The sequence below is a fragment of the Phascolarctos cinereus genome, unplaced genomic scaffold, assembly GCF_003287225.1.
Source record: "Phascolarctos cinereus isolate Bilbo 61053 unplaced genomic scaffold, phaCin_HiC Scaffold_5;HRSCAF=322, whole genome shotgun sequence".
NCBI classification, from domain to species: domain Eukaryota; kingdom Metazoa; phylum Chordata; class Mammalia; order Diprotodontia; family Phascolarctidae; genus Phascolarctos; species Phascolarctos cinereus.
Window position 1 is genome coordinate 453,458,212 of NW_027555958.1, and position 23,289 is coordinate 453,481,500.

The window sequence follows — 23,289 nt, forward strand, 5'->3', positions numbered from 1 at the left end:
TCTAATGGAAGGAACCCAGGCCTTGCCTGTATGTGTGGCCCTGGTCGAGTCACCTAATTTCTTCGGACTGCCCCTCAGCTGTAAAAATGAGGACATGTCACGTGACTCTTAAGTTCTCTTCCAACCTCAAGAGCTGATATGCTTATGTTTAGCTTCTCACTGGCCCCATTCATTACTTTAAAATGGATTATTTGGGTCCATGAAACCTACCTTCCTATTAGCTATTTTACTTCAGGCCAGAGTTTGGAGGTTGTAGGATTGCCAGATAGCAGATTCATGACCTGGAGGTGGCAGAGCTGTCACTGCCAGGCCCAGCAGGAGCAGCTTTTGATTAATTGCTACCTAATTTGTGAGAGAGCCTCTGAGAATCTCACCCAAGTTCTAACCTATTTGCTTCTTAACTTTTAAAATCTGGTCTTCAGGGAGTTGAAGTCATGTCATTGAAAAGAACCCCACTTGTAGCTTTTCAGCTCTGTAGCTGATTTTGCTGTTGATGAGTTGTTTCAGCCTGTGTCTGACTCTGTGACCCCATTTGGGGTTTTCTTGGCAAAGATACTGGAGTGCTCTGCCATATCCTTCTCCAGCCCATTTTACAGATGAGGAAACTGAAGCAAACAGTGTTAAGTGACTTGCCCCGGGTCACGCAGCTTGTAAGCGTCTGAGGCCAAATTTGAACTCCGGTCTCCCTGAGGCCAGGCCCAGAGCTCTGTAGCCACTGTACCACCTAGCAGCTCTCCGTAGCTGGTAGACTGCTTTCCGTGGCGGTAGAGGGCTGTGTTCTAAAGAGTCTTATGAAGGTCTTGCAGCAGAGCTGCTACTTTAAAAGCGCATTGTAAATCATTCAGTGCTGACCCGGAGATATAGCAGACATGATCAATTTCTGATCTTTCAGGGGACTGATTGTGGTGTCTAGATTGTGAAAAAGCCAGGGCTAAAAGCCCCTCCTCGTGGGTTTGGCCACTGAGCTGCTGTTTAGTGTGGAGTGCGCAGGGAAGATGAAATGCAATTGATTTATTGATTGGGTTTTTCTTAAAATCGAATAATAATGTTGTATTTTACTTTGTAAACCTTAAAGTGCTATCTAGAAATGTCACCTATTATTAATTTCCTTTTGAAGATTAAACATTTAGCTTGATGGAGCAGATTTCATGCTGGACTTGAGCCAGAAAGACCCAGATCTAAGTCCCATTTGTGATCTTTGGATCTTTGAACCTTGGGTAATGTGCTCTCTAAGCCTGAGTGTTAAAGATGGGTTGTACACAAGGTGCAGTAAAGGAAGGAGCTTCCACACAGACAAAATACTAGGTCCTTCATCTGTTGATTTAGTTAAGGTCTAGGAGGGGACAAAGTTGAAGCTATTAGCCTGAAATGAATACTTTTATTACTTTATTTGTAGATTTTGCATCTCATATCATCTCACAACCCCGTATGTAGAAGGTACTTGAAAACACTGGACAGAGAGCCAGAGGCCCCTGGGGGCCTCAGTTTTCTCATCTCTAAAATAAATTTAGACCAGATAAGCACCAAAGTCCCTTCCTGCCCTAAAATCTTGGAGTCTATGTATTGCCCAGGATTCCTGTAGGACCCAAGGAAAGAATGCATGTGAAAGAGCTTTAGAACTGGGTGCCACCAAAATGTCAGGTAGCATTAGTATTGCCTTTATGTGCTTATGGAATTAATAAATAATTTATTGGCCTTTAACATTTGGCAGCACTTTTCAAAACTGTCATTTATTGTATTAGCTTATGGATTACTGAAATTTGGCAGTAGCAAGATACCACCTTTATCCCAATGCCTTAGCGTCTGTGGCAGGGCCCAGAGTTTCTCAATAAATGGTTGTTGTTGCTGAAACTTAGCTGTTAAGAGACTCCAAAGTCTAGACCAGTTCAACTCTTAGCCTCACAAAAAATGCCAGCTAATTGTGCTTCTTTCCACCAAGTGATGATGACAGCTTGATTTTTGTGCGCGGGCGCACCTCCCCCTCCCCCCCCACAGACATTTGTGTGGCCACCATTCCTTCTCGGGTCTTTGAAGTGTGAATGACATTTACCAGTTCAGTTGATCAGTTGATTGTATCACTCGATTAACTTGGATTTAATCTGACCTGACACTTACAAGGCACTATGTCCTTCATTGATACGCTTATGTTTAAATAGCTAAACCTCCCATCCCCATCTCCCTCATGGGGACCACCTTGTCTTGATTTTCTAATAATCCAACAGCAAATTAAAAAATGATTTGTTAATGATTTGCTTGGGTTAGGTACTTATGCTGATTAGTTACTGTGACCTGCCCTCCAAACGTTTGACAACCCGCTAAGATCTGTACACAAGACGCTATAACACATAGTGAAACTGACCAGTTGTAGAACAGGAAGAGACCTTGGAGATCATCTAACTGAACCCTTTGGGATCCAGGAGAGGTGGAGGGCTTTGAAGCTGAAGGAAGCTGAGCTTGGGTGAAGATGGTTTAGGGTGAATAGTTGTCCCTTTTGAAAAGGCTTCGAGCTCTGGAGTTAACTTTGGCCACTGAGTGGAAGTTGAGTAATAATATCAATTTACATTTCTCTAGCGTTTTACATAATCTCATTTGGCCCTCTGGCATCGCTTTAAGGGGGGAGGACAGGTTGTCTCTCCTTTTTACAAATGTTGCAATTGATTTACCTGGGGAGGTGGAGGTGATGTGACTGGCCCTTTGTTGCAGAATCTGCAGTTAGCTTCCAAGCAAAGACTTGGTTGGACCCAAGGGCCGTGAGCTCTAAATCTGATCCCTTCCTCCCCATTACCTCCATTCCCCTTCTTCTTCCTCCCCCAAGCTGATTTGTGGATGGTGCTTTGGCCGTTTGAACAAGAAAAGCACAATAAGCAAAAGGCACAGGCTGAAAGTGGAAACATTCTGTGTGAGCCTCCCTTGTTTCCTCCAGATGGGTTTGGGAACACTCTGCCCAGATTGCCTGTCCTGCTTCTTTTTTAGCCTTTCAGTGTTAGATTGCAGCTTGCTGCTTAGTTGCCTGTCCTGCTTCTTTTTTAGCCTTTCAGTGTTAGATTGCAGCTTGCTGCTTAGTATTTTGCGTGCTGGTCACTCCGGAGAGCATGCACAACCCGAAAACTTTATCGGTCACAGTGGGGGAGGCGGCAGTCTTTTAGAAACAAACAGCAAAACGTCCATGCATTATCTGTGTGACTGACTTAGTATGTTTAAATTCCCAATAAAGGCACCAGCAAAATTAGAAGTGCTCGTTTCTTCCATCTATACTGTGAATGTTAGCATGACTAGCGATCAAAAGATGCTTTATCATTACTTCTGACTTGACTGCATTTAAAACAAGACAAAACAAAACCAAAAACCACCTTGACTAGTTGGAATAGTCTTAAAATGTCCTAATGGCTATGAAAGCTGGGGTCACCTCCAAGAGAGACCTAGAAGCAAGTTTTAATATGCAGTAAAGTGTCTCAAATATTTTAACTAATTTTATTATATATCAAATATGGGCTCATGACAGATTTGTCTAGTTAAAAGCATAAATTGAAAAAGCATAGATTGCCCATGTGACACACTAATTGTGTGACCTCAGGCAAATCAGTTTCCCTCCCTGGACTTCGGTGTTTTCATCTGTAAAGGGGTCAGTATCAAAATAGGCCTCGATGATTTCTAAGGTTTTTTTAGGCCTAACAGTTTGTTATTCTGCAGCCTCAATACTGTAATTGCTATTCTGGGGTTGGCTTCTCTCTGGGGTCACTAAGTCATGGTCTCTTTAAAAGCTAGTGGGACATAAGCTGGGTGATCTCAAAGATCCAGCACGCCTGGCCAGGGACTCTGACAGGGAGACTCAAGCTGCCCATTGCTGGCTAGATTACTGAACTCTAGTCATCCATAATTTTTGGTAGCTACCTGTAAAGCAGGAGTTTTTAACTGGGACCATGAACTTGTTTTAAAAAATTCTTTGATAATTATCTTTCAGTATTACTGGTTTTCTTAGTAATTTTATTTTATGCATTTAAAAACGTGATTCTAGGGGGCAGCTAGGTGACACAGTGAATAGAGCTCTGGCCTTGAAGTCAGGAGGACCTGAGTTCAAATCCAGCCTCAGACACTTAACACTTACTAGCTGTGTGACCCTGGGCAAGTCACTTAACCCCAATTGCCTCACCAAAAAAAGGCAAAATAAATAAATAAAAACATGATTCTGAGAAGTGATTCCCTGGGCTTCATCAGGGTGTCCATGACACAGAAGAGATTTTAAGAACTCTTGGTACAGAGACTTTTTAACTGTAGCAAGTCAGATGTCTAACAAAGACCCCACTCAATGGAATTGATGAAAGATATTCACCAATTGCTTAATACCTAGTTACACTATTGGTTGATTGATAGGGAGAGGTAGCCAGGTAGCATAGGGGATAGGGAGCTGGAGCTGGAGTCAGAAAGAACAGAGTTCAAATTCTACCTCTGACATTTGCTCTGAGATCCTGGGCAAGTCACTTAACCCTGTCAGCCACAGTTTCCTGTGTGTGAACTGGGTATAATAACACCTCCAACAAGGCCCTTACATCTTTAAAGAAATCTTTTCTCCTGTCGGAGATCCAAGAAGATTTTTCAGTCAAGGAACTTAAAAACTGATCTCTTGTCCTTATTCTTGTTTTCACATGTGACTTATTTGAGCCAGTGAACTTTTTCAGTACATACATGGATTTCCAGAAAGGAGAGCAGAGGTTCCTGGGGCTCTTTGAGTCACTGAGTTTGGGCAGTGTTCCTGCCACTGTCAAAAAAGCCTGCTCTTTGTAATGCTGGTAATAGATGAGACTGGCCGATCCCAGAGGGCTTCTCCTGAGAGCTGTTAGCAGGGTACATGAGGGCATTATTAGAGGCCGTCGTTTTTCAGAGTGGAGAACCAGAGCTCTGAGAGTGACTTGCTCAAGGTCACTCAGTAAGGGAGGAGAAGGTAACACCCAGTCATTTTCACTCCACCAAACTGCCTCACAGTGGTCAGATTAAGAGAGAAGGTGGTTTTTTCCTATTTGACCTTTGAAATATAAAATGAAGAGTTCAAAGGTCTAGGCTTCAGAGCTTGTATGTAGAGCAAGCACTTGACAAACATTAAGCTACCTTCCTTTGTGGGGAGAGAGAAATTAGGGCAGCAGAAGAGGTGAACTCAGTTAATCTTTGGGTCTGATGTGTCAGAATATTGTTTATAGCAACTTATTTTTTATAGATAATAAAAATATCAGCTTATTCACAAACCAGCTTTTTTCTGATTAATTAAAACAAGTAGCCCAGATTTTCTGACCCTGGTAGATTCCAGCATCTGAGAGCCTGCTTGTCTTTGAGAGTTCAGGCACTATAAATATACAAAGGTCAGAAAGCAGTTTCCAGAGAGAGAATAAACTCGCTCTTTGGTAGGTTTTAAAAGGTGGAATGCCCATTAGGATCAATGGCTTAGAACTCTTCACAATGCTCTCACTTTCTACCAGGGGAAACCAAAGCCCTCTTTTCCTGTGTATGGAAGCTCCTTGTCCCTAAGGAAGCTTTTTTTCCTAGCTGAAGCATCACTTTCCCCAGTGGTATCTCCTTGAACACTGTCTGCCTCTATCTCAGTTACTCATGGTGAGACTTGGGGGTTGTTATCCCATCTGGCTCAGTCTTAAAAAAAAAATCTGTGCTTCTGTTGGGATGGGGAGCTCTGGAGGAGGAAACCCTTCTATCAAATCATAGTAACACACCATTTGGGCAACTTCAGAGAGTTACCTGGGTCACCAAGGGGTTAAAAGATTTACCCAGAATCACATGGCCTAAACACGTCAGATGAGACTTGAATCCCAAGTATTCCTGACTCCAGGCCCCTCTCCCTCTCTGTCTCTGTCTCTCTCTGTCTGTCTGTCTGTCTGTCTGTCTCTCTCTCTCTCTCTCTCTCTCTCTCTCTCTCTCTCTCTCTCTCTCTCTCGTGAGGCAGTCGGGTTCAGTGACTTGCCCAAGGTCACACAGCTAGTATGTGTCAAATCAGGCTGCCTCTCTTAATACCGTAGTAGTCTGGTCTTAGCTTTCCGTTCAGTAGCATCTGAAGGTTCCCAGATCATTTTCTTCATAACAACCCTGTGAGTTAGTGTGACTCATTGTCCATATTTTGCAGATGAAGACTCCGAGGCCCTGAGACATACAGCTGCAAAGTGTCCTAGCAAGGATGGGCATAGAGATTCCTCACTCCAGCTCTCATGTGCTCCCCCACACAGGGCAGGTCACCTTCCCCTCGGATGCGAGGGCACATCTGCCCTCTGGAGCTTTTCACAGGGAGACTTCCTGCAGCATAGTTTGAATGTTCAGGTGTCAGAGTTGTCTCTGAGCTGCCCCTAGAAATGGCCTTTTCCCCTGGATCATGCTGGAGACAAGAGGGTGGCACCTGGCTATTGGCAGTGATCTGGCTTGTACTGCACAGAAAACTGGAATCGCAGTGTGTCCCCAGTGCTCTGTGGCAAGGTGTCTTCCCCTCAGTGCCAGAAATAGCGATATTTTTGGCGTGGAGCATTGAAATGACCTCTGAGGCATGGTGCTCATACGAAAAAAGTAATAGTCAACGAGCATTTTTTTAAAGTGCCTACTATGTGCCAGGCACTGGGGAATCAAAGAAAGATAAAAGACAGCCCCTGCTTTCAAGGGGTTCCCAGTCTAATGGGTCTAAATATACATTGGCATGCATGTAGCAACTGCTTAATATGTTAAATGCCACCTGTGAGTTGTACCTAAGATACACTCTAACATCTTATGAGTCGTGGTGGGGGAGAGAGGTACAGTAGTTCAAGTGAAACTGTGTAACATTTGTTCAAGGCACTTCTCCTCTGGTCCTCAGTTCTCTCATCTGTGAAATGAAGGGGCTGAACTTGATGGACTCAAGTTCAGCTGCACCCCTCCCCCAGCCTTCTGTGGGAGCCCCTGTCTCCTCTAGGTCTCAGTTTCCTTATAAAATATGAGAAGTTTGAAATAGGTAATCATTCCTAGTGAAAACTGTTCAGTAGACTTTTAGTAGGGAAAGGTCACCATGAGTCAGCAACATCTCCCATTGGCATCTTCATCCCCCAGGTTCCCTTACCTATAGTGATCCTGAACATCTTACAGAATGCTTATGTAATTAAGCTCATCTGGTCCATCCCTTACCTGAGGTGTGAATTGCCTCTGCCACATCCCTGTCAGGGTCTTTGCCCAGCCTCTTTCCCTGGAGAGCTGACCCAGACTCAGGATAGTGAGGCATCCCTTAGACAGTTAAAGAGAGAGGAAGAAAACCCAGGGGAGGGCCACGAGTAAGTACCAGAAAATAAACGCAGAATGGTTCAGGGGAGAGAGTTTAAGATTGATTCTGGAAGAAAGGGAAAGCCATTAGAAGAACCCCAGGTGGCCTGAGAGATTCCCCTCCGTGGCCTTTGTCTTTAATTCACAGGGACACCCAACGTCACTTAGACATCTTGGGAATACCTCCCCTATACAAGGACCTGCTCTGGGCAAAGATGAATTGACATGATGGCGGCCACTTTCAAGGCATCATGGCAAAACAAAAATGGAGTTTTGGAAGGCACCTCAGTGGCGATGTAGTCTATGCCATACCAAAGGAATCCCTGATAGAACATGCTGACAGGTTCCCATTCTGGCTTTGCTTTGAAGACCTCCAAAGAGGGAAACCTACCACCTCCCAAGGCAGGCAGCCCATGACACGTTTGGACAGCTCTCCTGATTTCCAGTCTACGTTGGAATCTTTTCACCCCACCCTCATTGCTCCTGGTTCTGCCTTGGCCATACAGAACAAATTTAATCCCTTTTCCACATGAGAACCCTTCAGATACTTGAAGATAGCTCTCATATCTCATCCCTGCCCCCACCCTCAACTCCACCTCGTTCTCCAGGGTTACGTTACCTAAATGGAACCAGTTCCTGCCATTGCTGCTTACCTGACACAGACTTGGTTGCTCTCCAAATGGACATTTTCCAGCTTGTTAAGGTCTTTGTGAAAATGGGGTGACCAGACCTGAACACAGTAATCTGCATGAGGTCTGAGTAGAGGGACTTTGTTATTCCTAGAAGTTATGTCCTTCATAATACAACCCAAGAATCCATTAGATTTTTTTGACTGTCACATTGCCCTCATGATTCATGTTGAGCTTGTAGTCTACTAAGACCCCTAGATCATCTTCAGACAAATCGCTCTCTGATCGTGCCTCAACCATACTTGTAAGATTGATTTTTTTTTCTGTATCCAATTGTAACATTTTACATTAATATTCTCTTAGGAGAGAGAAGAGTTAAGCAGAAATTATAATTTACATTTCTCAAATATTCTCAGGTTTACAAACTGCATTTGAGGTCATAGTATAAGTGGCATTTTGTCCATTTTACAGATGAGGAAACTGAGTCTTATGCTGTGACTTAACCAGTGGTCACAGAGCCCTAGGATTTGAACTCTGACCCTCCTGACACCCAGTTCTAGGGTCCTTTTCCATGATACCATTGTGATACTTTATTATAATATAAATTATATTTTATAGATGTAACAATAATATGTAATCACATTGATGTGGTACTTTAAACTTTCCAAAGCCCTTTCTCCACATCAGCTTTGTGAAATGGATAGTGTCATTTTTATTTCTGAGAGGTTAGGCAACTTATCTTAGTCTTACTGCTAGGGTAAAATTCAAATGTAGAGCTCCTGATTTCCCTGGGCTTCTAATAAGAGTCAGGGTCTGCCCTCAGGCTAAATGCCAAGTAAGCTCCGCTCTTCCAACCCCTGCATCTCTAATCCTCCAGTGGCAGACATTTGCCATCCCGTGGTGCCCTGGGATTAGCTGGTGGCCCAAAAAGCTAAGAACAGAACTGCTGTTGGAGGGTTTCCCTGATTCACACTAGCATAATGCTTAGAATGCTGGTGGCCAACACATATCAGAAATGGACTGCTCAGCCTAAAGTAGCAGTTTCTACATGTGCATGGTGACTTAGAAAACTTCATATTAACATTGTATCTGTTTTATTGTATTTTTATTTAATTCTTTCCCAGTTACATTTTATTCTCTTTCCAGCTGCTCTCTGGAGAGTTGCTTCCTGTGTGTTTTGACATCTTTGACTTAGGACCATGGGTAAAAGGTGGGAGGGTGCCCTTAGAAATACTTTCTGTCCCTTGCCCCTTTTTATGGGAGCTATTAAAGGGCAAGATTTACAGATTGTCAGAGCCAGAAGGCCCCTTAGAGACAGAGAACTCTACTGAGGCCCCTCAGGAGGTCTCAGGTTGTACCTAGCTAGGCAGGCAGGCTGTGAGTGCTGCTGGGGGCTAGGGGCTCCTCACTGCTAGGCCAGGGCTCTAACCACTCTCCCACAGCTTACTCTTCTCCGGTTTCCTTTCCTTTTTTTAAATGATAGACCAATTAATTGAAAGGTTTATGTTCTACTTCATAAAGGAATTTGGCAGCCAAAAAAGTCAGCTAACAATAAGATGCTGTTTATTTAAAGCAGGGATTATTTGTAGAAATTGCCCAGGATTCTGTCTGTCATGTGGTATCTGTTGTGTTAGCCGTGACTTGAATTGTCCTTTTTTCTGGCTGGACAGATGATCCTATGTATTCATTTTTCCATTTCCGTTATTAGTCTCTGGTTGATTCCCCTTCTTTCTCCTTGAGGGTTGTTTCAAAGCTTCTCATCTCCAGACTCAGACTCACCATAGAGACAGGGGTCTGTGTCAGCAGTTGACATCAACACCCACTTTACTCTGATATTCGATCTTCTCCCTCAGAACCTTTTCCATACTTTCTTTTCTGTCTCAAAGGATTGCTGTGAGGGTCAAATCCTTTGTAAACCTGTCTTTTACCTTTCTTCAGTGCTTAGCACGTAGTAGATATTGACCATATCAGTTCTGCCTGTGGTGATGATGGTGATGATAATGGTGCAGTCTCAGAAGATAAAGGGGTATGGGGAAAGGGGTCGTCCTCTTCCTTGCCAAGACCAGATTGTCCACTTGTGACAGTCCCGTTGGCTTTCCTGTTCCTTTGAAAGTTTGTACCATCAGTCATTCTTTCCCCACCCTTTCTCCCTTTCTCTTCAGTGCTTTTTTTTTTTTACTATGTATTGGCTCTTATCACTATCCTTCTTCCACCTCCTTAATAATTGTGCCACCGTTCTGCCAAGCTGTTGGCCTGTATCTCTCCTTATTCAGGTGAAATTAGAAAAGAAGGGATAGCTCACTTATTCAGTATTTTACATGTTCTCTCGTTCTGTCCTCACATCCACCCTGAGAGGAAGGTGTTGCCGTTATATATTCCTGTAGATATAAATTTGGGGCTCCTGGAGTTTGAGGGACTTCCCCCTTCCCCCAGCTTCCTTGTTCCTGGTGATGGGGCTAGCATTCTCCCAGTTAGGCAGGATTTGGGTCTCAGAGTCGCCTTGGATTGGTCCTACTTTCTTCCTTGGTAGTCCCTCTCTCCATTTCAGGCGGCTGCTGAGTCTTGTTGATGGACCCACCCCAGTTCTTACCCACTTGCACAACTGCCTTTCTATTTTAGGTGCTGGACTGTTGTGCTTATCTGCTGTTTTTACAGTATCTCTGACTGCAAGTTTCAAATCAGAAGATCATCTAGTCTACTCCACTCTCCCTGAGATCTCAAGAGTCTTAGGGACTCATCCCATGGGTAGTAGGTGGCGGCGATTCTGACTTCATATCCAGTGGTCTGAGCTGGCTGTAACTGGTCTCCTTGCTTCTGTGTAGTCCATCTTCTTCTGCTGCAAAAATAATCTTCCTAATGTACATGTTACTCCACTGTTCAGAAACTTACAAAGTTCTTTATTTCTTAGACTAAAACACTGTTAGGGGGCTGCTGAACTTGTCATTAGGATTTCTGGTTAACAGCACAAACACCTTTGCCTGACATTCAAGGCCGTCCATAATTGGATTCCAGCCTCTCTTTCCTTCTTTATCTCCCATTTCTCACCTTCTCTAACTTTAGCCAAATTGAACTGTTACTTCTCCTTGAAGCCTTTCTTGATTTTCTTTCCCTCCATCTACCTGTTCTATTGTTCTGTTTCTTCTTTCTCTCCACTCCCTCCACCTTAGAATTGTAGCCCACAAAGACAGACCTTTGTTTTGGCACACATCTTGCCTTGAGCAAAAGTAGGCATTCATACTATAATACATGTTTATGGAATTGAATCTTATCCTGCTGTCTCCTGCCTTGGCTGTTGGTGTAGGCCATCTGCCTGTGAAGATGGTCAGTGATGAAAAATAAAGCCCCATAAATGGCAAAAGAGTCATACCACCCTTTTTTGTAGTTACCTGGAACTGAAAACAGTGTAGATGTCCATCCACTGGGCAATGGGTAAACAAGTATAGTACGTGAATGGAATGGTAAGATGGTACTACTGCAAAGAAACAATGAATGTAAACAATTCAGGGGAGCATAGCAAGACTTCTGTGAACTTACAGAAAAGGAAGGTACATTTTTATAGTAAATATTTTTGAAATATGGTACTTGGGTATAATAACTTTCTAGTGTATGTGTAGATAGATTAATGGTCATGATGGGGCAGCAGTGTAAGTTGGAAATAGCGTCTGTTCAAACCTCTTCTATACTCATGGTCAGTTTCCAGCAATCCTGAATTAATGTGTAGAACAAATGGCATTTCAAGGAACACACCTCCAGAAAAAAGTATTTAATGACTTTCATTCTGAGAGAAAAAAAATCACATCCACATCTTAGGCTAGTTGAAGTGTTGTAATTAAGGAAAACTTTTCCCTGTTTGTTCATTCGTGAAGTGATTTAGCCTTTGAACTTTGTAGTAATCCTACAGTGAAAGGACAAGACGAGAGAAGCCTTCTCAGTTTTAATTCTTGAATAAGTGCTTTGTTTTTGTCTGGCAATAAACATTCAGTTTACAATGAGTAGTGCTATACAAATTTTAAATACTCCCCTCTGCCTTTCTTTATAAATATCTTAAGGTACCCTTTCGGGGAGATCCTTAGTTAGCCAGAGGAAATATTTTGTGGCTGCCTCTATGAATGACCCTCTTCCTGGGGTACCCTCAGCAAGTATTTGTTGAATGAAATGAGGGAATAAACAAAGAACTAGGGTGGATGAGAAAGAACTACAGAGTATACAAAGTACAAGGATAGAGAACAGCCAGGTCCAAAGCGGGGATGTAAAATATGGGAGTGAAGGAAATATAGCATCCAGCCTTTGTTTGAAGAAGGGAGACACACGCACACACACACACACACACACACACACACACACACACACTCTCTCTCTCTCTCTCTCTCTCTCTCTCTCTCTGACAGTTCTGAATGTTAGGAAGCAGCCTTTCTCTCACCCACATTGCTCCTTGTTCTGTCCTGGGGCCACGCAGAACCATTCGAATACCTCTCCTTGGAGGTCAGATCTTATACCTTAAACAGAAAAGACCCAGATTCTGTTCTATAGGGTCTCCTTTATTTATTGAAGGCTCTTGAAAACATGAGGGACAATATGGCTTATTTAGCTTTTAAAAGTTTTATTGATACTGGGTTGTTGGGTTTTTTTTTTAACACCATAGTCATTTCCCCATATACCAGCCCTTCCCCTGCCAAAACTATCATTTTTAAGAAAGGAAAACGATTCAGCAGAACCCAAGCATCTTTTGGCAGTGTGTAAGGTATTCTGTACCCAGAATCCGCCATCTTTTTATCCAGATGAACAAGTGTGTTTTGGCATCTGTCTTCTAGGACCAAGACTGCCCAGGCAATGCCATGTAGGGAAATTCAGTTCCACAAACATTTATTAAGTGCTAACGGTGTGCCAAGGGCTGGAAACAAAAAGACAAAACCGTCCCCTCTCTCAGAGATTTGTTGGTCTGCTTGGGGAATACAACATGGATAGACACAGGGAAACGAACGCAGAGTATGTGCAAAGTTCCGCAGTGTGATTTTAAGAGGAAAAATCCCTGACTGGAAATCAGATAATCTGCATTTTAGGAGATTTTTGAAGTTTTAAAGTAAAATATAATCAATACTTATTGAATGCCTGCACCTGCAAGGTGCTATTTTAGACAACTGTGGGAGAATACAAAGACAGTTGCAACCCCAAAGTTTATATTTATAAATATAAAACCTGGATTTACTGCCTAGTTAGGGAGAAAGAAAAGAGAGAATTAATAAGTGTCTGCCCACTAATCAGGTGGGTGGCAGGCAATGCGTGGCTTAGGAAGCCATTTGTTTTAATGGGCCATGTTTATTGAATGCTTTTCAGTTTTCAGAGCATTTCTCTGTGCATTTTATTGGGAGATGGACATGGACATGGGTAAGTCTATAAATGGTCATTTGAGGAGAGAGAAAGAGCAGTGACAATTGTTTGAAGCTTGTTAGAGAATGAGATCTCCTGGGTTCAAAGTCTTGGGGAGAATTCTGTTTTCATACGTAGAATCATTTACATCAGAGTCGGCAGCTAACGAATGATGCCAAGGTTGGCAGTATGCTAATTATTTTCCATGACTTTATTATATATCCCTAGCCCCTAGGCTTACCATCTGACAATGCATGTCCTTATGATCTAGCAGAAAGAACATTGGATTGAGGGGTCAGGAGTCCTGGTTTCCGGTTCCAAATCTGCCACTTCTTTGATGTCACTTCCTTTTTCTGAGTCTCAGTTTCCTCAGCAAAAGAATATTTTGCTTTCCAGTACTTCAAGGGTCAGTGACTTCAGATTGCTACTGTGCTATACCTTAACAGATAGCCTTCCGGAGTTGGGGTGGCTGAGAAGTTCCCTTGCATTCTGTGGCTAACCTGGTGAGGAGTGTTGGCAGCTCAGTCCTTGGGGACCCCAGGCTGATGCTGTCCATCACTAAGCCTTTCCTGCTTGAGTGGGAATGGCCAGAGCTGGTATGCTTCTGGCGTGGCCTAGAACAGTCCAGGGTCCCTTCCATTCCAGGAAGAGCCATCATAGCATGTCTCTAATGACCTTTCCTCTACTACAAAAAGTGAATAACAATGCTGGCACTACCCCTCTTCACAGGAAAACATTCTGTGTAATCTGAAAGTGCTATGGAAATGGAAGCCATTAGCATCTCAAGTGAAACTGAACTATGGAGTGACAGGTCTCACAAAATGCATGCCTGAAGTTGGTTCAGCAGTCATTCATGATAGCTGAGGTAGATGCCATGGGAAGAGCAGAGGACTGAGATGCTCCTCCTAGCCCTGCCCTGATGGGCTCTTTGGCCATAGGCAGAGGGTTAGACCTCCCAGTATACTCCTCAGGGACTAAGGGGGGCTTGCACTAACCCAGCATCCTTTAGTTGAATTTGGATGTGAAGGGCTAGAACCCATAAAACTTGGTGCAAAAGGTTGGGAAGCATAGAATACCCACCAAACATAAGATGGGCCAGGGAAATTGTGGGGCAGGAGAGAAAAAATGTAAACCTATTTTCCTATCAAGGAATGTTTGATATTACCATCATTTCATGCTGAATATTTTAGGAGGAAAATTTCGCTATCAATGAGCATCAGGGTTTGCTGAAAACAGTTTTTGAACAGAGGTTAAGTCATCTACAAGGTTCCTTCTCACTTTGCATTCTAGCTGTGTTTTCTAAAGCGCCCTTCCGACTCTTCTAAGTTAAGATTCTCTTGAACGAAAATTTCAAACTACTCCCTCTTGTGTTATGAATGGGCTACTGTCAGTTGGTGTTCAGTCTTGATTATTTTACTTGGATTCCATTAACCTTTAGGTGCCCGGTATGTGTGTAGGTGGGGATGCACATACATGCAGACACTGATTTGTGGGATTTTGTTTGTATTCTTTTTGTTTTCCATGGAATATACAGGAGGAAGCATCTCCCTTTTCCTTATTGGATATTTGCTTGAATTTCCTGACCACTCACCTGGAGAAGTTCTGTTCAGAAAGACAAGATGGAACTCTGTGCCTGCAGGAACCAGGCATGTTCCCCCAGGAAGTGGCTGATAGGCTTCTCCAGACGATGGCCTTTCACGGTAAGACCAAACAGTGAAATGCACCCAGTTACTTTCTAGTTAGTGTTGCTACACATGCAGTTCTTTGGTTTAGCAGCAGTGGAAGCTAATGTGGTGGGTTTGATTGGAATAGCAAACATGATGCAGTAGAAGGAGCTCAAGATTTGGGGTCAGGAGACTCCACTTGACTCCTTTTTCTAACCATTACTAACTGTGGCTCTGGGTAAGACAGCCTTGGTAAATCTGGTTGGACTAGATGACTTCTGAGGTCTCTTCTATCTTTAAACCTGTGATCCTGTGATTCCAGAGGGAAAAAAGAATTCACTGGCTTCTAGCCTGTTCTGGCGCTTTCTGGGTAGTTTGAGATGTTATCTGGCCTCTGCTGGGCCAGCAAGACCTATAATAATGTGTTCAGTTCAGCTATTGGAAGGGTGCTGGCAGATTGGAGCATGCCTTGGGGAAGGGGGAAGCCTTGAAGACCGTGCCAGATGAAGGCTGGTTTGAGGCATTGGGATGTTCAGTCTGGGGAAGAGAAAACAGGGTGGACATGTGATCTGACGGGCTGGCCCGTGGAGGAAGGATTTGACTTGGTCTTTATGACTTTAATGGTGAGAATTGGGTTTAATTAGCGAGCCAATTTCTGTTTGATGTGGAAGGAGAAACTTGTTTATGATAAGAGCTGCCACCAAGTGGAATGGGCTGCCCTAGAGGTGATAGGCATCTTTTCTAGAGGTCTTCAGGAGGGAGTGCCCACTTACCAGAAATGTTCTAGAAGAATTCCTAATCAGGTCTGGGATGTACTAGATAACCTTTAAAGACCTAAGTCCCCTTTCCAGCTCAGATTTGGTGATTTGAGGGCCTCATAAATTGGCTGGGGCTCTTGGCTATTTTGGTTTGAGTTACCCACCTTTTTACAGGAATAACTTCCCTTCATTGCACATGGTTTGAAATATACATTTAGAAGTCTGGTGCAAAATACCATGTTTTCAGTGGAGAGGAGGAGGAGAATGAACACTATTCTGAGAAAATGAACTGCTTTTGATCTTTAAAGCTATGAAGGCAAATCTTTTCAATTTATTCCCCCAAATCACTTCTAAGTGGTAAGGGGAAATCCTAAATGCTTAGTCTAGGGAGATAGAAACAAACCCTTGGGAGTCAGTAGACCCAGCTATGATACCGGCGGTGACTCCATTGTACAGTGTGACCATATGTAGGCCACTTCTCTCTGACCTTCATTTCCTCTTCTGTAAACTGAGAGGGTTACAGTAGATGGTGTCTGAAGTCCTTTCCAGCCTTTGCAAGAAAACGATTCTGTGGTTCAGTGGATTTGTCCCAGGCTATATGTTGATTCTGCTGGCTCATGGTATTTCATGAACTTTGAGTGCTCTTTGTGCCAGGACTGAGAGAACAGAAATGGTCAGCAGGGAATAGCAACACTCCGAGGTAAGCAAGGGTAGTAATCTAGTGTCTGATTGCTCCCAATGAGCTGGTCCCCAGGTTGAGACACCACGTGTGCTGAGGTTGCATTGCTGAGCCACAGTCAGCGATCTTGGAGAAATGCTGGCAACCAGGAGCGCCGTTGCTACCCCAGGAAAAGCCAGATGCTCTGATTTGCGATGAAAGGAAAAGGAAAAATCTTCGACTCCAGACCAGAGAGCCTGGATTGGTGAGCCTAGTGATGGGGAGGGCCTCAGCTGGGCCTCCTGGCCCTGGGCAGCTCTTGCCTTTTGTTCTCCTGTAACTCCTGTTCCAGGTATCTACCCTGTAGACTTGGACCATCCTCTGGGTACTCAAAGCTTCACAAGCCTGATGGATCCTGCCAGAGGCGACACTTTGCTGGGCCTGCCCTTGACATTCCATTCCACAGTTACCTCCACAGCAGACTTGAGGCACTAAGGAGAGCTTGTGCAGATGGGTAAAATTCCCGAATGCAGTATTAAAGGTATTGTTGTGAGCCCTAAGACAAGGCAGCAGTGATTAGTAAAGGCCATTATGGCTTCATCAAGAATGGGTCATGTTGGGCAAATCTCATTTCTTCTTTTGACAGTATAACTAGATTGGTAGATCATGGAAATGTAGTAGACACTGTCTTAGATTTTAGCCAAGTGTCTGACAAAGTCTCCTGGCAAAGTTAGAGGAATGAGAAATGAATTCAGAACTCATTGAATGATTGTACGCTGAGAGTAATTATTAGTGGATTGATGTCGTTTTGGAAGGGGGTCTTTATTTAAATACTCCAAGCTTCATTGGGTCTCATTCTCTGTTCAATATTGTTAAGGTAGTGGTAGCGTGATTTTGAATTCTATTGATGACATAAAGCTAGGAAGGACAGCAAACATGTTAGACAAGATTCAGAAATTTCATTCAGCAGTCTCTTATTGAGCATTTGGCATCTACTATGAGCCAGGGGCTGTCTTGGGGAAGGAAAGACAAACACAAAAAACATCCCCTTCTTTCAAGGAGCTTACATTCTGTTGGAGATAAGAAAGGACAAGCTAATTTGAGAGGGAGGGAGAAAGGAAAGGAAGGCAGCTTTGGCCTCAGAGAGGTCGAGGAGGGGAACAGGAAGAGGTAGAAGTGGTAGTGGTGGTGGTGTGTGCCTGGTGTGTAGGCCAGGAAGGTGAACCGACACGCTGCAACAGTGGGCTCCATGGAGGGTCAACTTAGTGTGTGACTGCAGAGGGATCCCGGCCTTATACAGGGCACATTCTCACTGTAAAGAGAGTGACTGGAGTCAGGAAAACTTGGGTTCAAATCCTGGCTCAGCTGCTAACTAGCATCTGACCTGGGGCAAGCGAAATGACCAAGGAACTTGCACTCAGTGGCCTCTGAGAGGGCCCTTCCAGCTCTAAACAGAGTATCCTGTGACTTGGGGCACCTCCCAACCTTGACAAGCAGTCATCCTTGTTAGGGCACCAGGAGCCTCCACATGCACCAACTTGTTTTTCTGAGGTGCATAAATCTCTTTTTGTTGAATGTACCCATGAATGTGGGTTGTTTCCACGTCTGACACAGAGGCCTTATGTGAGCCCAGAGCATTAACTAATAGCTTTAGAGTCTCCATGTATGAATAGATATGTGCACAGTATATACACACATACACAGGCTTAAGGAAGCTAGGTGGAGCTACAGTGGATAGAACACTGGGCCTGGAGTCAAAAGACCCGAGTTCAAATGTGGTCTCAGATACTTACTAGCTGGGGGCAACTAGGTGGCGCAGTGGGTAGAGCACCGGCCCTGAGTTCAAATCTGGCCTCAGACACATAACACTTACGAGCTGTGTGACTCTGGGCAAGTCACTTAACCCCATTGCCTAGCCAAAAAAAACCCAACAAAAAACAGATACTTACTAGCTGTATGAATCTGCACAAGTCACTTAACTACTCAGTTAAAAATTGGGGATGATGATAATAACACCTACCTCTTAGAGTTGTTGTAAGCATAAAAATAAGATAATATTTGTAAAGAGCTCAGCACAGTGCCTAGCACATAGTAGGTGCTATATAAATATTAGCTGTTACTATTATTTGTATGTGCTATGGTAGATCACATTTTTATGGTGCATTACAAGGGGCAGCTAGGTGGCATAGTGGATAGAATGCCAGACCTAGAGTCAGGAAGACTCATCTTCCTGAGTTCAAATCTGGCTTCAGATATTTACTAGCTGTGTGACTTTGGGCAAGTCACTTCATCCTGTTTACCTCAGTTTTCTCATCTGTAAAATGAGTTGGAGAAGGAAATGGCAAACCACTCCAGTATCTCTGCCAAGAAAACCCCAAATGGGGTCACAGAGAGTCAGACTTGACTGAAAAATGACTGAACAACAACAAAAATCGTTTACAAAGCATTGAACTCTCAGTAACCCAGTGAGATAGGTAATATAAATACTATTGTACCCGTTTTATAGATGAGGAAATTGAGTTTCAACAAGAGAAACTGATTGCCCAAGGTCATGCTGCTAATAAATGGAAGAACTGTAATTCAAGCTCATTTGAGCTGGGCCTTAAAGCATAAGTACAATTTCAACAGGTGGAGATTGGGAGGCAAAGAGAGGGAATAGGAGACATTTACATAGTATACCTTTGGTGTCTCCTAGTACTGATGATGTCTGATGATTGTCCCTTTTCCTGGTGTTTCCTCTTACACATAAATATATCAGATTGTTGTACATTCGGCCTCATGTAATTTAATTCTGAAAATATTACTCTGTCAGTTTCTAAGCAACTTCAAGAGTAATCTTTTGGGTGCTTCCTGAGTAATTTCAGTCTCTATACATGTGCCTCCCTGTCCCTATTTTTAACCTGTGGCTCATTTAAACATGTTATTAGTTCTTCTGGTGAGGGACTTAATAATGTACCAGGAGGATTTTCCTCCTAAGGTAGGAAAAAATGTTCTGAGTGCTGTTCTTTTCTCCTAGGCCTGCTAAATGACGGAACTGTGGGAATTTTCCGAGGCAACCAAATGCGCTTGAAGCGAGCTTGTATCCGCAAAGCGAAGATCTCTGCTGTAGCTTTTCGGAAAGCCTTTTGCCATCATAAGCTGGTAGAACTTGATGCCACTGGGGTGAATGCCGACATTACCATCACGGACATCATCAGCGGGCTTGGCAGTAACAAATGGCTTCAGCAGAATTTGCAGTGCCTGGTGTTGAACTCGCTCACCCTTTCCCTGGAAGATCCTTATGAAAGGTGCTTCAGCCGGCTGTCCGGTCTGCGGGCTTTGAGCATCACCAATGTCCTCTTCTATAACGAAGACTTGGCCGACGTGGCTTCGCTGCCTAGGCTGGAGAGCCTGGACATCTCCAACACGTCAGTGACAGACATCACGGCTCTGCTCGCCTGTAAAGACCGGCTCAGGGCCCTGACCATGCACCACCTGAAGTGCTTGAAGATGACCACCGCCCAGATCTTGGGTGTGATTGGAGAACTCAGGCACCTGGACCACCTGGACATCTCCGACGATAAGCAGTTCACCTCCGACATAGCCCTTCGCCTCCTGGAGCAGAAGGACATTCTGCCCAGTCTTGTGTCTCTGGACATTTCCGGGAGGAAGCACGTGACCGACAAAGCTGTGGAGGCCTTTATCCAGCAAAGGCCTACCATGCAGTTTGTGGGCTTGTTGGCCACTGATGCTGGCTACTCAGAGTTCCTCACTGGTGAAGGCCATTTGAAGGTTAGCACGTTTTACAAAACTATTTCAACTTGGGGGCACCAATACAGTAGTAGTAGTAGACGTGCTGGTTCGGAGAAGAGGACCTAGCCTTGGGAGTAACAGTCGAGGTCGTGTGTTATTATCATTTTTAGTCTGTTTTCTTTAAAACCCTATGAGGAAGATATTACAGAAATTATTGTCTCCATTTGGAAACTGAGGCTCTAAGGAACATGTGCTGTGTGTCAGGTCCTCTGCTGAGTGCTGGGGATGCCAACACAAAAGGAGAGGCGATTCATGGCTTTCCAGCTCTACCTGTTAGCTGCTGTTGTATAGCAGAGCCTCCCCCTACCCACAGAGAGAGGCTCAGGAGTTCCCTTTGGTCGGAACGTTTCCTCTCATTCCGTGTGACGGGGCGGGAGCTTCCTGAGGTAGCAGAAAGAGCACTGGATTGTTGGAGGAGACCCTGTGTTGAGTGCCTGGCTGCTCCTCCTGACTTCTGCCCTCAGCAGCTGCTTTAGCACTTTGAATTTCACTTTCTGGGAGTTGGTCTACCTGGTCTGTAAAGCCCTTCTGGGTCTGAATGCAGTGGTCCTAGTAAGTGACAGAGCTGGCCTTGCATGGGTCTTACGACTTCGAATCCAATGTTCCTTTGGCTATGTCCCACAAGACTTGGCAGCCACAGCCAGCCTCTCTGCCACAAACCATTTATAAATTCCATTTTTCCTGAGGAGCCAGAAAAATGCATTTTCATTTATTGACCACCTGTGAGGATACAAGAGAAGTAAAATAATATTTGGCATTTATATAGAGCTTTGAAGTTTGTAAAACACTTCTTAGATTCTCGTTTGATCTTCGCAACAACTCACTGATATAAGTAATATAGGCAGCATACCCATTTTTTAGACAAAGAAAGTGAGGTATGTGTAGAGGGGTCGCATAAGTTGCTTATTGGGGCAGCTAGGTGGCTCAGTGGATAGAGCTCTGGCCTTAGAGTCAGGAGGACCTGAGTTCAAATTTGGCCCCAGACACTTGACACTACTAGCTGTGTGACCCTGGGCAAGTCACTTAGCCCCAATTTCCTCACCAAAAAAAAAACAACCAAAACCAAACAGACAAACAAACAAAAAAGTTGCTTATGATCACAGACCTGGTAAGCATTGGAGGTAGGATTTGAACCCCGTTCCCTTCTGGCTCCAGGTCCAAAGTTCTTTGTAATTATTTTGGGACACTTCCCTATGAGATTAAGTTTATGCCTCCGAAGAGCTGATGATCTTATGATGATCATAAATAAGATGTTACTCCCTAGTGCTTAGCACACTGCCTTATGTAATGTAGTAAATATTGAAAAATGAATGGTATACATCAGTACCTGGGTGCTAAACAAATTCAGTAGAACCAAGGCCCTAGGCATATTGATGATGAGCAGTGAGTTTGGCTACTTGTGGTGATGTCGGGTCGGGCACATGACTTCACTGATCTGGACCTCACCTGTAAAATGAGGGTGTTGGGACACGCCTTGCACGTCCTCTCCAGTTTTAGATATTGTGGAGCCTGTTAGATTCAGAGGGTAGTCCTAGCTGCTGTGGTGGGAGGGGGCCAGGGAGGAAGTGGGCCTCGAGCTGGTTTAGAGCGCGTGAAGGAGGTTGAAGGACGGAAGCTGCCATCAGCGATAGAGGAGAAGGAGGGGATTCAGAGAGGAGAGGAAGGAGGACTATCACAGCAGGGGCCTTTCCAAGATTATAACAAAAGCCATTTATTAAACTTGTACAAAAGAAAGGCGAAAACATGGTCCCTGCCCTTCAAGAAGTTGATATTCTTAAGAGGGAAACAAACTTTAAAATAACTGGGTACATTCAAGATACATACAGAATAGATAGAAAGTGATCTCAGAGGGAAGGCCCTATCAGCAAGGGCACCAGGAAAAGCTTCTTGCAGAAAGAAGGTAGAATTTAATGCCGTCCCAAAGGAGGCTGAGGAAGTCAGGAGACCGAGGTGAGAAAGGAGAGCATTCCTGGCCTGAGGAGCAAGCCAGGGCGGAGGTGGGAATGGGGGAGGGACATGGATCCTTCCGTGGAGGAGGAACGCTAAGTAAGCCCATAAAGTAGAGAAGATGGAGAGTACGTGGAGGGGAGGAAAGCCCGAGAAGACTAGACAGGTATGAAGGAACCAGATGATAGAGGGCTTTAAATGCCAAACAGAAGAGTTTATAGTTGATTCTGGAGGTAGATTTGGGAGGAGGGGGTGACATATAAGGAGACCTGCAACTTAGGAAGACCCACTTTGATAACTAAGTGGAGGGTGGATTGAAGTGAAGTGAGAGGTGAGTCAGTGATTCATCAAATAAAATTACAAGTCTTGGAGGACCTGAACTAGGTGGTTGCTGAGTGCATGGAGGGAAGAGGATGTATGCAGGGGTGTTTGTTTGGGAAGGTGGAAATGACAAGATCTGGTACTGAATTGGAAATATGGGATGAATACGAATGAGGAGTCAGAGCTAACACGGAGATTGTGAGCTTGGGTGACTAGGAAGGCTGGTGATGCCCTCAACGTTAATGAGAAGCTGAAGAGGGCAGAGGGTTTGGAGGGAATGAGCTCTGTTTTAGACATATGTTTGAGGTGCTTACTGAACATCCACTGAGATTCAGTCCTATAGCTCAGGAGACACTCCAGAGCTCGTTATGGATATATGGGAATCATTGGCATAGAAATGAAAATTGATCACCAAGTGAGGTGATGTGGAGGGAGAATAGACGGACCCGTGGGAGACACCCACAGTTAAGAGGTGTGTGCTGAAGATCCAGCAGAAGCTAAGAGGGGGGGCCAAGGGAGCAGGATCACGGCACCTTAAGAAGAAAGATCATTTGGGAGGAGGTGACCAACTGTGTCAAATGTAGGTAATGGTAATGGAGACTGGACAACAGGAGGAACTAGGGATTTAGGATAGTTGAGGAGTATCACTACGGAAGATCGTGAAGAAAGATTGTGAGCCAGGTCCTGATTCTGTAATTGCCTAAGTGGGTCAATCACCAGGCCAGATGATATCTTCTCAGGGCAAAGATTCCATGAAGTATTGGATTCCTGATACTAGGTCTTGATTGATTCCTGTTTAAACCCACAAAACTCAGAAAGATTTAAAAGTGACCTCATAAAGCTGAAATTTAAGCACATTTTCTATCATTCCTTTGTGA

The 23,289-nt window shown here is 44.1% G+C and overlaps 1 protein-coding gene across 6 annotated transcripts in view; it reads left to right on the forward strand.

Annotated features, from left to right (window-relative positions):
* ZYG11B (zyg-11 family member B, cell cycle regulator) overlaps window positions 1–23,289 on the forward strand; it is a 58,415-nt gene that overhangs the window by 2,938 nt on the left and 32,188 nt on the right. For 3 of the 6 annotated variants that reach the window (XM_020987789.2, XM_078156640.1, XM_020987794.2), the window contains exons 2-3: window positions 14,806–14,971; window positions 19,368–20,122. In XM_020987789.2, the coding sequence (XP_020843448.1) occupies window positions 14,806–14,971; window positions 19,368–20,122 (921 nt within the window). Of the gene's footprint in view, window positions 1–14,805; window positions 14,972–16,436; window positions 16,893–19,367; window positions 20,123–23,289 lie in introns of those variants that run through there. The other 3 variants (XM_020987790.2, XM_020987791.2, XM_078156639.1) reach the window with 3 other exon arrangements.